The sequence below is a fragment of the Wyeomyia smithii genome, chromosome 3 (assembly GCF_029784165.1).
Source record: "Wyeomyia smithii strain HCP4-BCI-WySm-NY-G18 chromosome 3, ASM2978416v1, whole genome shotgun sequence".
Taxonomy (NCBI): Eukaryota; Metazoa; Arthropoda; class Insecta; order Diptera; family Culicidae; genus Wyeomyia; species Wyeomyia smithii.
Genome location: NC_073696.1, coordinates 32,813,668 through 32,831,752, shown reverse-complemented (window position 1 = coordinate 32,831,752; position 18,085 = coordinate 32,813,668). Strand labels below are relative to the sequence as shown.

The 18,085-nt window shown below is 35.8% G+C and overlaps 2 protein-coding genes across 2 annotated transcripts; both read left to right on the top strand.

Annotated features, from left to right (window-relative positions):
* Window positions 1–6,164: 6,164 nt before the first annotated feature.
* On the top strand, window positions 6,165–7,467 carry LOC129731463 (uncharacterized). Its single transcript, XM_055691477.1, has 2 exons — window positions 6,165–6,358; window positions 6,420–7,467. The coding sequence occupies exons 1-2, from the start codon at window positions 6,346–6,348 to the stop codon at window positions 7,430–7,432; spliced, it is 1,026 nt and encodes a 341-aa protein (XP_055547452.1). The 5' UTR covers window positions 6,165–6,345; the 3' UTR covers window positions 7,433–7,467.
* Window positions 7,468–7,615: 148 nt separating this feature from the next.
* LOC129731466 (uncharacterized) lies at window positions 7,616–9,412 on the top strand. Its single transcript, XM_055691480.1, has 2 exons — window positions 7,616–7,765; window positions 7,822–9,412. The coding sequence occupies exons 1-2, from the start codon at window positions 7,753–7,755 to the stop codon at window positions 8,403–8,405; spliced, it is 597 nt and encodes a 198-aa protein (XP_055547455.1). The 5' UTR covers window positions 7,616–7,752; the 3' UTR covers window positions 8,406–9,412.
* Window positions 9,413–18,085: the final 8,673 nt, after the last annotated feature.

The following is an 18,085-nucleotide window of genomic DNA, read 5'->3' as shown; positions in this document are numbered from 1 at the left end:
ACATTCGCTAAAGCTTGATCCATCTAATATCTGGTCGCACAAAATGGGACATATCTTCGTCAAAAACATGTAGGAAAAATCTTGAGATATCATTTTGCATCAAATTAAATGACCTTCAAAGGAAAAATACAGAAAAAGTTATTCGTCTGAGTTTCGGATGAATTCAGGCACTTTTCGTTCTATACCGCCCATCATCTTATGCACAGTAGAACTGTCAACTCAATCCGCCATTTCCTCCATGTCAATCAACTGGGTTTTTATCGTTGTTCTGTCACTTTTCTTCAACTTGCACTTGACTTTAGCCAAATATTTTTCAATTGGACGAAAATCTGGGTAATTTGGTGGATTGATAGCTTTTTCGACTCCCCGGCTGTAGTGGCAGCTGGTCAAGTCAGGCCAGAACTTCAACGGACCGTCATGTGATTGAATGAACGGCAAAATCCGCTTCTGAAGACACTGTTTCTTGTACACCTGGCCATTGAAAATCTTGTTTTTTTGCCATAGCTGCAGATCCCCTGCCATACCATCAGCTTCCGAGCGAACTTGTCAGCAAACATGAATTTTAACCGCTTGGCGACATCACCTCACGCTTGGTCATATAGAATTTTAGTCCTGAGAGCTGCGCGAAATCCATTTCTACATTTGTCTCATTGTCCATTAAAATGCAGCCGTGTAATTTGATCAAGCCTTTCTCATACAGCATCCTAGCGCGGCGTTTTGCAACGAGATTCTGCTTGAGAGTCCTGTTGGGATGCTTGCTGGCGTGGAATGACCACAGGCCTTCACGCCGACAGACTCGTCGAACAGTGCCGTCGTACGGTGCCGAGAACTTCTTAGTCAAATTGCGCAGGGTGATCCCAGGGTTCGTCCGAACTGCTCTACAGACTTTCAATCGTAGCTGCTGGTCAATCGTTCCACTTCTGCGGTTGCTGTGATCAGTGCGATCCAGCGTTAGAGTTTCATTGAATCGCTTCAGCACGCTGTTCACGGTTGATTTGGGGAATTTGAAGCACTTCGCAATTTTTGCACCTGACCATGTCGGATTTTAATGTGAGTGTGCAAAATTTACTCACGCCTTCCATGTTATATCGTCGAAAACTTTTGATCCACTGACTCGAATTTATGGAACATTCACCACTATGTAAAAAAAAAAACCTTTCTCATCACTACGCTGTCATTGTTTTCACGTAACAGTAAATAGAAAGCTGCGACCAAATATTAAATGGATCTAACTTTATAGTGTGAACAAGGTAGAATGTCCAGATAAGTTTAGCTCAGAATTTCCGAAAAGTGCTCCTAAAAACCAAAAAAAAAAAATAGAAAATTAAGCTAAGAATCTCCGAAAACTGCTTTTAAAGGCCAGAAACACCCAAGCAGGAAATTGCGCTGAATTAAGCTCAGAATCGCCGAAAACTTCTTCCAAAGGCCAGAAAAGCCAAACGATCTCAAATTCAACTCAGAATTGCAGAAAAGTGCTTCTAAAGGCCAAAATAGAAAATATTCCCAAATTGAGCTTAGAATCGCCGAAACAACTAAAATTTTGAAATTTTTCGAGGCTCTTTTACTCACCAATAAACACGCTCAAAGGAAAATGAAAGCATGTGTGTATATGGAAACTTCCTTTCTCTCCTCTTTAAACCGTTTTTTGTTATGTTTATGCATGCTCAGTTATGTTCAAAATGACATCGAAGCAAGAAGCCTTGTTCAAGCGATTATTCCAAAATCTCGGTAATCATATATGAAATCAACATTAGAGGTTTCCCGTCGGATCATACCCCGTATTTTCCAATTTTTCTTCGAAGTACAGAGATTGATGGCGAATTTAAATTACCTACTAGCGAATTTTAATTAGCTACTATTTAAGAAAATTGAAAACTGCTAGAATGTTGGATATTTTTTTGATTTCTCACGAGTTGCTAGACTTATTGTCATTTTTTAAAAAGCATGCTGGCTGACGAAGTATGTAATGTTCACATGAAAATTACATAAAAATTATCGATTTTTAATGAGTGTAACTTCACACGCACTGACGAAACTACCGTGCGTGTGAAGTTAAACCCATGAAAACTCGGCAATTTTTGTCCATTTTCATGCAAGCGCTACATAGGGGCCGTTCAATAATTACGTAAGCTAATAGGGGGGGGGGGGGAGGCGAGGTGCAATTTTCTTACGCTATCTTACAAGGGAGGGAGGGGGGTGAATTGATTATCTCACGTAAGAAAAACATTGTTAATGCAGTTATTCAAATAACCATGATCATGAAAGCGTGGACGGTAAAATTCTTGAAAAGGAAATTACGGAACTACTCGAATAAAGGACAGAAGAGGAGATGAAGTACTGTGCTTGCTTCGTAATGATAAAACTAAAATAAAAATCTATTTATGCTGACAATAAGAACCTACTAGGGGGGAGGGGGAAGGGGTTTTCAAAAAATCTTACGATGTCTTACAAGGGAAGAAGGGGGGTTGCAAAGGTGGAAAAATATGCTTACGTAATTATTGAACGGCCCCATACTTCGTCAGCAAGGTTTTCAAAAATGACAATACATTCAGCATCAGTCATAGTAACCCATTACTCAAAGGATGCTGAAGAGAAAGACCAACGGAAAAGTGGCTACATCGCTGCGTGCGCTAGGTCGGGAGGTCGGTGCAACCGGCCAAACAGTGAAAAAGTATCTGACTTTCATGGATATACATGTTAGAAAGCGGCAGTCCCGTCCTTTGGCCCAGAGCTCCAGGCTATGACACATCGGTAACGGCTGGATAAGATGGACAGGCCGTGGACGTGGAAAGTCGCGGAGGTTGCGTTCGTTCATCAAAAAATACCATAAACGAGAAGGCTTGGTGTTCTGGTCGGATCTAGCGTCGACCCACTACTCGAAGCGATCGTTGGACGAGATGAAGCGACTAAATATCGATGTAGTTCACCCAAGTCGGTGACCTCGCCCAACGTCCCCTAGTTGCATCCCATCGAGAATTTCTAGGCAAACCTGAGGCGTAAGACCTACTCCAACAATTTTGTCGCGAAACCTGAGAAGGCATTGTTAAATAAAACGAAGAAAGAACTCAAAAACATGCTTACATGCATGTTTTTTCCGCCATGAAAGCTCCAGTTAACTGCCAGAAGGCAGCTCACAACGATGTAATTTTTTCTCGTAAGTAAACTAATATCTTCAACTTTAAAAGCAAAGCAAAGCCTTGGTGCTAATTCCGAATCGGAACTTGACCTTCTGTTTACTATACACAGACTTCGCAGCCAACTGTTGAGTGTACAGGACAATTGCGGGGCTAGCGCTACGATCCTACTGAATCTAACAGTCTCTCCTGAGCCGAGACTCGAACCTACGACAACTAGCTTGTTAGGCCACCATCGTACCTCGAGACCAACTGGGAAGGCTTCAACTCAATTATCTGCCTTAGTTTTATCACTATACAAAATAAGTCCATTTTTTCAGCAAACGCTACACTATAAAAAAATTCGACACGTTACAGCCAGGTGGATTCCACTTACTTCTGTTGCAATAGATGAAGCTTTTCATATTTAAAAAGAATTAACGTGCGTATCACTTCACAGCACAAAATCAAGTGTCTCACACTTCGGTTTGCCATGTCATGCATACCAAAATCAATCTTTTCACACTCATATTTCAACACTTAAACACGTCAAATGCCAAAACATATCAAAATACCGTGGGTTCCATTTAAAATTGATATGGGTCGACCTGTTAAAATGATTGAGTTGGTTCATTGGTTTTATTCATGTGTAAAGAGCATTTGGTATGACCGTGTGATTTTTTTTTACACTTTAGAAGAAAGTGATGACATCGAAGATTGTAAACCTGTCAAACTTCAACGAGCGTCTAGCTAAGATATTACTGATAATACCTAAGATACTCATTAGATAATACCGAAATTCGCTAGATCAATGTGAACGTTAAAAAATTCACAAGAAATAAAATGTCAATTGTTACGAGAACCTCGCTGAAACTCACTGAAACCTGTATTCAGCGATTTTCTAGTCAATTGCCTTTTCTACTTATCGAAGCATTGGTAACAACATAGATAAGTTGTCTCTAGCTCACATACAACTGGAAAATTGGAGAAAAAATATTTTAATTATTTAAATAGGTATTACAGATTATATTGACCCAATTTTTTTTCGGTAAACGCTTGAGATTCGGTACTTCGTTCTACTGAACTTAGAAATAAATTTACAGTATATCGATAAACACGTTCAGTATCAGGTATCCCGATAGCTCAGTAAAAATGTTACTAAACAACGGTAGACCAGATTTTTTAAGTAGTTCGGTATTTCACTGTACCGCAACACATTTTTTGGTTAAGTTTTAGAAAATGCACAGTCGCCGTTCGATAACTGCAAGACTTTTAACTGCAACGATTTTTAACTGCAAGACCGATAAATGCAACAACTTTGCAGTTATCGGACCGCAATCCGTCAAATCTAATGTCAAAGTCATATTTGACATTGAAGTGACAGATCTCGCGGGGGGATTCTAAATGCATTCAAAAATGAAAATTGTTGAATCTCTAGAAAGATTTCAAAAGGACTTTCTTACTCTCGATTTTTTTTTTTATTTCGTTTACTTGTTGTCTCTTTATTCTAGGTGGGAGCTCCACTATTAATCAATGAAGCAAAACCACCATGTTATGTGGTTCACTTTCCGTAACTAGGCCGTTACAAATTTTATTTTCATTTTATGTCACACCCCCCTTCAAAAATCTTGAATATTGGAAGGGGAAGAAAAAAAAGGCTCAAACCGTTTTGTTCATTTTAATGGTTTTCCGACAGCATAAATGCTTTATTTAGCAACAAACAAGTCCAGTGACAGCGAGAGTGTCGTCAAAAGGCAAGCGAAATAAATAATAATAATAAAGTGTTATTTTTCAACATTTATTTGAGTGCAAGTTACAAACGTCATAACCTGCACACAAACTTTGATCAAAGATATTTCTTTTTTTTTTCGTCTCGGTGTTATTTATTTTTTGCCACCCCCTTTGCTAACTTTGATAACCTTGGACATAACAAGAATTCGAAATTTGTATTAGCCTTATTATAAGAGAAAAAAAAATATCCCTGGTGCATTGTTTGGCTAGCTTTCACTACTCAGAGAGGCAGTGCATAGTAGTGCTGGGACTACCCAGATTAAAATATCCGAATATCCGACCTCGGATATCCGATAAATATCCAAAATCCGGATCAACCGGATATCCGGATATTATCCGACAGGATACCCGGATTTTCGGAGTCGGATATCCGGATATTGTATCCGAACATAGTTTAATGATAATTATGTAAATAACTACTTACGAGGGGATGGGGGATTGTGGAAAAAGCCATTTTTCGCGTTACATTTCATTCGAACGGGCTTAAAAGAAAGAAAAAAAATCCGGATATCCGGATAGTATATCCGGATATCCGACTATTCGATTATCCGTATCCGGATATCCGGACATCTGAATAGTACTCGTTTACACATCTGTGATCCGAGCTTCGGATAACCGGATCTCGAATATATCCGGTTAAAAGTCCCAGCACTAGTGCATAGTAGATCACAAACAATATTTTGTGACCTAGCATTAAATAGACCATTTTACGAACTGACAGGTGCCACGCATCCTGCTGACATTGATGTTGCTTTTACTTGCGTAATGTCAGCGGTTTCGAGCTTCCTGTCAAAATTTCATTCATGAATTGAATACAGAAACGTCTCGTAAAATGGTCTATTGTAGTGATGAACTTTATCTTCGCCTACATATTGGTTATGAAAAGTAGCAATACATTATGATGCGGAAATATGAATATCAAATCGATTAATCGAAAAGCTTGCCTATTTTAGTTTTCTGCTATTTTTTGAAACTATTCCATTAAAAAATAAATATCGACATAATTGAAAACAAAAATAGTAGTGACGGACCCCTCTCTAAATTTGGGCATGTGTCAAGTGTTGCAGTTATCGAACGGCATTCGAAAACTGCAATGTAAACATGTTGCAGTTATCGAACGACGACTGTATTACTTCTCAGCTGACATCATTCACGATTAAACTTTGTTTCAAGGGTTTGAAATAGAGGGCCCCCAGTGCTGAGCAACATCAATGTTGAAGAGAAAGAGAGTAGCGCAACATCGGTTGCGGAGAAATTCAAAACAAACTGAGCGCTAGTGGAATTCCCCATATCCATATGTCTAATCGAAAGACAGAGCTAAATCAAACGAATCTCAGCATCTTTCGAGCAACGCACGTAGGAATTATTAACGGTATTAGTCATCGGAACATACAGTATTACGATACACTCTAATTGTTATTTATTATTGATTGTATAAATAATGGTGAATAAAGGTTCGTATCTAATAAATTTCTTTCTTAAATTGTGATGAAAATTATAGAAAATCTCTTCCAGTTTCTCCCCTATCCGCTACTCAGATGGCAATCTGGCGAGGAATGTGGGCCTACGAAGATGAACCAAGACTCAGCCGAGTAGCGCGTATGCGTACAATGGACAGACGGGACTTCCTGTCCGGTTTGAAGTGGGTTTGGGCCTGCAACGGAGCGGTGCCTTCGCAGGCCCTAGTCGGCGGCAAGCTTGATGGGCAGCAGTATTACATTGGGAGAGCGCACCACCAAGGTTCGGTGACACCTGGTATGGTCATACCGAAGCGCAAGGCTTGCTGCATCGCTTGGGGTGGAGATGAACATGATAAAGATGTATATGAGGTGCTGTGCAGCGATGGGAGATTTGTACCGGTATCGGAACGGAGCACTGGAAATTTGCTTAATGCAAGTTCAGCCGGAATATCCGAGGACGGAGAGCCTCTGTTTATAGGATTAGTTCAACATGAAGGAAAGTTAATTTGCGGGAAAGTTCAACGATCTCACGGCGTTTGCTACATTGGTTACAAGGGACGAGAAATGGGATTCAGCGAGTATCAAGTCTTTGTTGGAATTGCACCTACTCCGCTCGAAAGTCACTACTGGGTCATGTGTGACGATAGTGACAGCGATGTTCCAGCGGCTGCCACCGTCGCAGGTTCGGATACCAATGGTTGTTTATACATTGGTCGCGCAGGTCATCGCGGATCTTGCACGCCAGGATACATCAGTCAGGCGACGCGAAAATGCCACATTGCTTGGGGATCGGATGAGCATAGGAAAAGTAGGTTCGAGTACCTATGCAATTGTAGGGCACGGTTTGTGCCGGGGCGGGAGAATTTTATTCCAGTTGGTGCTGTTGGAGGCGGTTATTCGGAATTTGGAGAGCCACTGTTCATAGGACGCGTGCAAGTCAAAAATCGCTACATTGTGGGAAAGGTTCAGCCCACGCACAAAGTGTGCTACATTCCCTATGGAGGTAAAGTAATTGCTCATGCAGAATATGAGATATTAGTATTAGATGATTACACAAAATCGTCGTGAGTGTCAAACTAGACAATAAAAGAATGTGATTGTTATTATATTTGTTTTTAATTTTATACCGTAGTACCTGATTCTTCAAATATTATAACTAGACGAAATTGCAAAAAGCTTTCACACCAAATGAGGTTTACAGTAATCAGATGTTTTATCAGCTAAAAATATCCTCACACATTAGAGCGCACCGCGAAAAAAAAAACAATTAGAAAACAAGCAAAAAAGACGTGCGAAAGCTGTTTGCTGTTGCAGCCAAACAACAACAACAGTATGCTAAGAGAATATGTATAATCCAGTGTAGGTATTAGTCATTCGCAGTTGACATCATGGTTCAGTATGGTAAGACAGTTTCCTCAGTTCAAAATTCTCGAATTATTGGTTATCCTGTGGTCTAGCTTCTCTTTACAACGATTACGTTCCATATCAACTGGATAGACCATACAAGGACGACAAACGAAGTTTCCTACGACGATGGGATGCTCTGAATGGAATGAAGTGGGTTCCTGCGTCGAATGGTGAAATACCTCCTGATGCTGTCGTGGCAGGACGCGACGGAAAACAGAAACTTTTCGTTGGTCGAGCGGAAGTGATGGAATCGGTTGCCCTAGGTTCAGTAATACCGGAGGAAAAAGCCTGCTTTGTCCCCTGGGGTGGCAAAAATTACGAGCGTAAACATTATGAAGTACTGTGTAGCAACGGCAGGTTCGTTCCAGTAGAGAGCTACAATATACTGGTCAGTGGCACACCGGCAGGTATTAGTGAACAGGGTGAGCCGCTTTACATCGGCCGGGCAAAATACAAAGGTTCCTTGATAAGTGGTAAAATACAACGTTCATATGACACATTTTACCTGCCGTACAAGAAAAAGGAGGTGGAACTGAAAATTTCGGATGCTGAAATTTTTATCAAGGGGAGTGATGAACATAGACGATCGAATAGATTGCAAACGCTAGCGAGCAGCTCGAGGAAGTTTTTCTAGTGTTGGATGTTAACAACTGCTACACCAAGTTTTCAGTGATATTATCTATCCTGTTATCTTAAAGATTCTAATCAAAATTTGATTTGGTTGATTAAAATGAATTTTTTTTTTTTTTTTGATAAAGGGGTTTTTTTAGTAGCTTAAGTATTTATGATAAACTAGCTTAACGTTCCCGGCGATGCTCGGGATCAAAAGTTTCAAAATTAGAAATAATTTTTTATGATTCATTGCATTATTAGCACAGCTCACTTCAAAAATATTTCACATCTTATACGTCCATCATCTTTTTAAGTATTTTAACATTCTGAGAACGCACAGAACGGAAATACGGATTTGGGGATGTTTTACAGAAACTGTAAGTCGCCGTTTCGGGTTTCAAAATGACATATGTAGTTTGGAAGTTTCGGAAGTATTGAACTGGTTGGCCAAATACCACTTTAGATTATTTTCCTGAAACCAGAAGTCATTATTCTGGAAAATGTTGTGTGGGGTTATCACAGTTCCGAATATACCACACTCGGGTGATAACCGGATATTCGTCAATCGTTCACAGTAAAACCTCTTTTTATGTAACTTTCAGAAGAAAGAAATCAAAGTAAGAAGAATTTAGCGTAACCATTCATGCTTAGTTCTCCTCTATAATCATATCTAAAGAGATAACATTTGAATTCTTGTAACGAAAATGTTTGTTGGTGTCCAAGGAACACGTCTGAGAAGAAGTTAACGTTTTGATCCACATAACTACGTAGAAATTAAAAAAAAAAAGATTAAACCAATGAAATGGGGCCTTTCTTCCAGCCAAATGTCCCAAAATCTAGTTTTAGAAAAAGCAAAAAAGTATTTCGAATCCCGTAATGTGATACTATTCACAAAACTACGAAAACATCAGAAATTGTAATTGTGTAAATTAAAACATAAATTCTTCTGCAAGAAAATATTTGCAGATGTTGAAGGAACGACGAACATTTTATTGAAAAAAAAAAAATTACAGGCGAACTAAGCTCATGCTAAAAAGTCAAAATTTTGCATGCATTATTTGTATAATATTTATAAATTTCAAAAAGAGTAATTCAATGTGTTTTCCGTATGCAGAAAATCATCTCCAAACATATGTAGTTTTTAAAGTAATATCTTAACTTTTAGCAATAAGATACCTATTATTTTTCCTCAAATGTTTTTCCTGAACATTAACAAACATTTCAATGAAGAACAATTACATATTATAGCTTTGAATTTCGATTTAGAGGCAAATTGAGTTCAAATATTCATGAATTTGCTCGTTCAACGTAGTGTTGTGAATAATATCTCAATTTTCAGTAATCAAAAATCTGTTATTTTTACTCAAAAGTCTTTCCTCACCAAAAACAAACATTTTAAAGGAACAAAATCATATATCATAGCTTTGAATTTGGATTTAAAGACAAATTGAGCCAAAATATTCATGATATTGCATGTTCTACTTAGTTTTGTGAATAATATCTCTATTTTCGGTTATCAGATAACTATTATTTCTTCTCGAATGTCATTCCTGAATATCAACGAACATTTCATTGAAAAAAATCACATGTCATCACCTTGAATTCTGATTTAGAGACAAATTGAGCCTGAAAAATTATGGTTTTGCATTTTTCATGTGGTTTTGTGGAAAATATTTAAATTTCAAATGATCAGACAAATAATCAGATACCTATTATTTTTCCCTAGAATATGTTTCTTTAACACAATGAACATTTTATTATAGTAAAAATCACAGATTACTGCTTCGATTGATTTAGAGGCAAATTCAGCATAAAAGTCATGATTTTGCATGTTTCACGTAGTTTTGTGAAGTATATCTCGAGTTTGATTACCAGACAGATACCTGTTATTTTTTCTCAAATGTCTTTCTTAAACATCAACGAACACTTTAATGAGAAAATAATCACATATCATCGCATTGAATTTTGATTTGGAGACCAATTAAGTAAAAAAAACATAATTTCGCATGTTTTACGTAGTTTTGTGAATAATATCGCAAGTTTTAGTGATCAGATACTTGTTATTTTTCCTCAAATGGCTCTCCTGAACATTAACAAACATTTAAGTGAAAAAAGAATCATATGTCATCGCTTTGTATTTTGATTTAGAGGCAAATTTAGCACATAAAGTCATAATTTTGCATGTTTTACGTAGTTTCGTGAATAATATCTCAAGTTTTAGTAATTAGAGAACTATTTTTTTCTCGAATGCCTTTCTTAAACATCAATGAACATTTCAATGAAAAGAGAATCACATGTCATCGGTTTGAATTTTGATTTGGAGACGAATTAAGTATAAAAAGTCACAATTTTGCATGTTTTACGTAGTTTCGTGAATAATATCTCAAGTTTTAGTAATTATATACCTGTTATTTTTTCTCAAATGTCTTTCTTAAACATCAACGAACATTTTAATGGAAGAAGAATCACATGTCATCGCTTCGAATTTTGATTTGGAGACGAATTAAGCATCAGACGAAAAAAGTCATATTTTTGCACGTTTTACGTAGTTTTGTGAATAATATCTCAAGTTTTGATAATCAGATACCAGTTATTTTTCCTCGAATGTCTTCCCTGAACATCAACAAACATTTTAGTGGAAAAAGAATCATATGTCATCGCTTTGAATTTTGGTTTAGAGGCAAATTTAGCAGAAGAAAGTCATAATTTTGCATGTTTACGTAGTTTTGTGAATAATATCTCAAGTTTTAGTAATTAGATACCTATTATTTTTTCTCAAATGTCTTTCCTGAACATCAGCGAACATTTTCATGTTAAAAAACCTACATGTCATCGCTTATTATTTTTGATTTAGAACGATTCAAAATGATGATAAGTACTGTACACCTCAGAGACTGAGGGAATAATATCAATAAGATCAAGCGTTACGGAATTCCATTTTTATATAGTAGAAGAAGACTAGTTGAACATTCCCGGCGATGCTCGGGATCAAAGGTTTCAAAGATAGATTTGGTTTTCTTCGGACCTCTTTTGCATAAGATTGCGCCAGTGAAACTACCGAAGGAAACCACTGACGAAGACGTTCGTTACCCTGCTTCAATATTCTGAGAACGCGCAGAACGGAAATACCCATATTGGATTGTTTTTTGTGATTTTGAGCTGATTTACAGAAACTGGAAGTCACCATTTTAGATTTCAAAGTGACGTATGGAGTTCCACTTTCGAAAGTATTGAAATTGTTGGCCATATATCACTTTAGGTTATTTTCCTGAAACCGGAAGTCGCCATTTTTTAATCCACAAAACTTTGTAGAAAAGAAGAAAATAAAAGATTTTTAATGCTTAAACTGCCTCTTAATCGATATTCAAACAAATGAATCGTAACCTTTCCTGCAGCTAAATGTGAGTTCTAGTTTGGATTAACGCAAAAAAAGTAAAACAGTAAGATTAAGAGCTGAATGACCTTCTGGTTAAAAGCTCTCTAATAAAAATCAAATACAAATTCAAAAGTACAAAAGTAAATCGAATGGCGTAAAATGTAACTATTCACAAAACTACGAAAACATCATAAATGTAAAAAAAAATTGTAGATGAAAGAACAACGAACATTTTATTGAAAAAAAAAAAAATCATTGAATTTTGATTCCGAGGCGAATTGCGCATAAAAAGTCAAAGTTTCGCATGTAATCGTATAAAAACGTATAAATTAAAAAAAAATTTCGGTGATTTTCTGAATTCTGTATGCTGTATGTGGTCCCCGTGGCTCTGTGGTTAGCGATGTGGATTGGCTCCCACACGGTTAAGCTATCGGGTTCGATCCCCGATCAGGTCGAGAATCTTTTCGAACTGCAATTTTTCTCGACTCAGCTCTGGGGCACGGGGTATCGTTGTTCTTATCCTACAACATGCAAAATGTGCTAAAACAATATCGATAACGAATTTTCTCAACTAATCTGGTTGATCGAGAGCGCTATTAGAAGGCTGCAATATTGTTGTGCTGTAGACAGAAAATCATCTTCAAACATACATTTTATATTTCAACACAAACAAACATTTTAATGAAAAAAGAATCACATGTCATCGCTTTGAATTTTGATTTAGAGGCAAATCCAGCATAAAAAGTCATAATTTTGCATGTTTCACGCAGTTTTGTGAATAATATCTCAAGTTTTAGTAATCATATACATTTAATTTTTCCTCAAATGTCTTTCCTGAACGTTAACAAACATTTTAGTGAAAAAAAAAATCATATGTCCACGCTTTGAATTTTGATTTAGAGGCAAATTTAGCACAAAAAGCCATAATTTTGCGTGTTATCGGTAGTTTCGTGAATAATATCTTAAGTTTTAAAATGTGAATAAAAGTGAATAAAATCTCAAGTTTTAGTAAACAGATACTTGTTATTTTTCTTCAAATGTCTTTCCTGAACGTTAACAAACATTTTAATGTAAAAAAAATAACATGTCATCGCTTCATATTTTAATTTAGAGGCAAATTCATTTCATCATTCAATTTTGTGAATAATATCTCAAGTTTTAGTAATCATATACTATTTATTTTTCCTCAAATGTCTTTCCTGAACATTAAAAAACGTTTTAATGAAAAAATAATCACATGTCATGGCTTTAAATTTTGTTTTAGAGGCAAATTCAGCATAAAAAGTCATAATTTTGCAAGTTTTACGTAGTTTTGTGAATAAAATCTCAAGTTTTAGTAAACAGATACTTGTTACTTTCCTTCAAATGTCTTTCCTAAACGTTTACAAACATTTCAATGTAAAAAAAATCACATGTCATCGCTTGAAATTTTGATTTAGAGGCAAATTCAGCATATTTTTGCTTGTTTTACGTAGTTTTGTGAATAAAATCTCAAGTTTTAGTAATCAGATACTAATTATTTTTCCTCACATGTCTTTCCTGAACGTTAACAAACATTTCAGTATAAAAAATCATATGTCAACGCTTTGAATTTTGATTTGACGCAAATATAGCACAGAAAGTCATAATTTTGCGTGTTTTACGTAGTTTCGCGAATAATATCTCAAGTTTTAGTGATTAGATACCTATTATTTTTTCTCAAATATTTTTCTTAAATATCAACGAACATTTTAATGAAAAAAGAATCACATGTCATCGCTTTGAATTTTGATTTGGAGACGAATTAAGTATAAAAAGTCACAATTTTGCATGTTTTACGTAGTTTTGTGAATAATATCTTAAGTTTTAGTGATCAGATACTAATTATTTTTTCTCGAATGTCTTCCCTGAACATTAACAAACATTTGAGTGAAAAAAGAATCATATGTCATCGCTTTGAATTTTGCTTTAGAGGCAAATTTAGCACAGAAAGTCATAATTTTGCATGTTTTACGTAGTTTTGTGAATAATATCTCAAGTTTTAGTAATTAGATAACTATTTTTTTATAACTAATGTCTTTCCTGAACATCAGCGAACATTTTCATGTTAAAAAACCTACATGTCACCGCTTATTATTTTTGATTTAGAACGATTCAAAATGATGATGATTACTGTACACCACAGAGACTGAGGGAATAATATCAATAAGATCAAGCGTTACGGAATTCCATTTTTATATAGTAGCAAATATCTTAAAATAACAATATAGTTCACTCTCGAATTTCCCATATATTCCCGTGAAGACAGACAGGGAACACCCCCTCTTGTGGTGAAAAAGGTAACTAAACTCATTGCACAGTGGTACAGTAAGGCAATTTAGGCGGACATAGGCTTTTCGTTGCGATTTTGATTTGCGGTTTAAAGCCATAGTTTTTGTAAAAAGTTGTTTCTTATACATAGTCCTCTATTCATGTGCGAATGAAAATTAGGGTGGTCCTAAAATCAACGAAATAAAACATTCTTTGGCAAACTTGTAGACCAACTAATTCTAAGTAACTTTGTAAAAAAACTTTTTTGTAGACATGAAATTTGGTTTCCAAAAACAGTCTTTTCGCTCTATTTTTTCAATTCAAATTTAAAAACAAAGTTTTCTTCGGTAACTTTAATCAAAAATACGCCAATTTTGACGAAAAAACATTGTCGATATATTATACAGATGAAGAGTTTTCACTATTTCTATTTTAAAAATAGGCCCTTTTGATATATTGATGTCTCCGTTTAGGGCAAACATAAATAATATTTTTTGGTATCATTTGATAGAACAAATATTGTATAAATATTGTAAAGAAATACCGAAAGTTGCTTAAAATTAGTTGATCTACAACTGTGCCGATGAATGTATACATTTATTTATGCAAATAAAAAGTTAGTTTTTTCATTTAGTCGATTTCAGGACCACCCTAATTTTCATTTGCACATAAAAATAGACTTAATATAAGAAACAACTTCTTAAAAAAAAATTTTACTCTAAAACCACAAAATCGCATCGAAAAACTCGTGTCCGCCTACATTGCCTTAATGTATCACTGTGCATTGTTGTTGAATTTCTGTGAGCGTGTGACATTCTCACACACGAAACTGAATTTACTCAATTTTAGATTTAGTTGACTCAATTTCATACTTTCACAGAAAAAAATATGTTGCAGATTTCGTGCGTATATTGTTTGTATGTAAAACTAACGCCATTCCGGGAGTTGAATATTGATAATATAATAGATGTAGCTTATCGAGGCACGAAAAAGAAATATTCATACAATCAGGCCACGACCTGTAAATGGTAAACTAATCCCAAGTTGCTATATACGTGGTTCCCTGTGTAACTTCACTAGCTCAGATCCATCACGGGAAGCAACTACGAAATGTGCGGCCGTCAAGCTCAAGCTCAATAATCAGGCCACGATGTGTACAATTAAATGAATATTTCAATTACCTCGTGAAAAAGATAAAAGGAGAAACCGCACAATGGTTGTCAATAGTCGTATATGGTTGTTGTGCAACTTTTAGCTTAGATAAAACTTGAATGTTCTATCAATTTATCAATTTAAGTATGGATACATATCATGTTGTAATTGGTTTAAAAGCTTTTTTATATTATATATTAAAGATATTCAACAAAACAAACATAATTAGTGATAACAACTGTTATGCAAAAACTATTATTTAATGTTTAGTTTTATTCGTTTTGAAAGTATTTTTTGTTTTTTTTTATCCCTCCGAATTTTTTGCTCCCGAGTTCTAATCGTCATATTCATCACTTGCAGCTTTGCTTTAACCAGCATATTTATGTATTTACTAGCTGACCCGGCAAACTTCGTCCCGCCTATTTTTGTGTTTAATTCAATAATTTTCAACATTCCAAATTCATTGATTTCTTGCGATTTGTTTATATCGTTTGAAATTATTGGTTTTATCGGAATGACAACATCCTCGACTTTTGCCTTTAGTACATCACCTCTATTCCGAAAACACTCATGTTAGGTGGTATTCAGTTATTTTCGTTGTTTTCCAGAAACTGAAAGTGGTCATCTTCGAATTCATTATGGTGTCCAGGGTCAATGCTTGGCTTCTATACATTATTTCGATTACGGAAATATTCATATGCAGTAGTATTCGGCTGTTTCCCAGAAGTTGCCATCTTACAATTCAAAATGGTGTCTGAGGTCAATTTTTAGCTCCATGCATCATTCTGGTTAAAGAAACACTCATATTGGGTGGTATTTGGTCCCTTTAGGTTATTTTTTTTGGAGACAATTTCTGGCCCCTGAGCGTCATTCTGGTTTAAGAAACACCAATGATAGGTGTTATTTAGTCATTTTCGGCTGTTCCACAGAAACCGGAAGTCACCATCTTAGAATTTAAAATGTTGTCTGTGGTCGATTCTAGCTCCTGTGTATCATTCTGGTATCGAAACATCTCATATTGGATGGAAATCGGCCGGTTGAAGAAATACCCATATTGGGTGTTATTTGGCTATTTTCAGCAGTTTCCCATTTACCGGAAGTCGTCATTTTACAATTCATAATGTTATCTGAGGTCGATTCGTAGCTTCAGTGCATCATAACAATCCCGGAAATACCCATAATGAGTGTTATTTGGCCTTTTGCCACTGTTGTTTAGGAACCGGAAGTCGCCATATTGGATTTCAAAATGGCATTTGGAGACAATTTCTGGCCTCTGAGCATCATTCTGGTTAAAGAAACACCCATATTTGGTTGTTTTTGGGTCATTTTCGGCAGTTTTCCAGTCACCAAAAGTCGCCATTTTACTACTCAAAATGTTGTCTGAGGTCGATTTGTGGTTTCAGTGCATCATCACGATTTCGGAAATACCCATATTGGATGGTATTTGGTCATATCTCGCTGTTTCTCAGAAACCGGAAGTTGCCATCTTGGATTTCAAAATGGTATTCAGAGACAATTTCTGGCCTCTGAGCGTCATTCTAGTTAAAGAAACATCCATATTGGTGGTATTTGGTCATTTTCTTCTTTTTTCCAATCACTGGAAGTCGCCATCTTACAATTCAAAATTTTATCTGATTTTTCAAAAACCGGAAGTCGCCATCTTGGATTTCAAACTGGCATTTCGAGACAATTTCTGGCCTCTGAGCGTCATTCTAGTTAAAAAAAAACCATATTAGGTGGTATTTGGTCATTTTCGGCAGTTTCCCAGTCACCGGAAGTCGACATTTTACAACTCAAAATATTGTCGGAGGTCGACAAACGTACAAACCGTGGAACACCACCCATGGATTGCCTTATGCATAGGCGAACTTTATTATTATAAAATATTCCGCCGAGTCCACTTCACAATAAAATGTGAATTTTTTTCAGTGTACCCATTAGGGTAATATTATTGTCAAAAGTTGCTCTATTTCGCATGTCGTGTAGAACAAAATCAGAAGTGGCGCACCTAGCGGTCGAAAAGGTGACTAACGCTTCTGTCATTTTCAATTTGTCTTCATAATTTCACGAAAGTGAACTATATTGGTATTTAATATATTTGATAGTAGATATTACTAAATAATGAGTATGCGTGTCCAATCATAAATGGTGACTTCACAACACTGTTGGAAAAATTGTTATTTTAATTGTTGGGATTTGTTTGCTTTCGCAATTAGGACTTATCACTCGTAGGGATTTAAACCTGCTTGTCAAAAAAAAAGGAAGTAAACTTACAACTTACTTAATTGCTAACTTATTGGCTATAGAGAGAGCTTATCGTAGCAATTAAGGATTGCAACGATTTATGTCGAAAATTGTTAATTATTTTATTTGACTTAATGTTTCAACACCAGTAAGTCTATGTACTTCGGGTTTATCAAACCACGAGGACGCTTCAAAATCATTTTAAGAATTTTATTCTAAATCCTTTGAAGCGTTTTCGTCCTTGTTAAACAACAAATTGACCAGTACAGCATAAAATATTGCTGGTCTAAAAATTTGTTTGTAAATCAAAACTTTATTCTTTAAACAAAGTTCAGAATTCCTGTTACGAAGAGAATATAAACATCTCGTATATTAAAATAATATTTAATTAAACATTATCTTTTACAATGAAGTATGATACACAAAGATCAAGGCAAATTGTTAGGAAATATTAAATTATAGGTCTGATGACCGTGGGAATAAAGCCGATTCTATACCGCTCGAGAAACATAATCTAATTTTAGCTTTGATATATGTTTAGAAAATAACTTCAACAAAACGCTGAAAAGAAAATAAAGTAGAAAAATAGTTACTTCAATATTTACTGCTTTTCAGTTAAACCAACTCGCAGTAAACCCTCC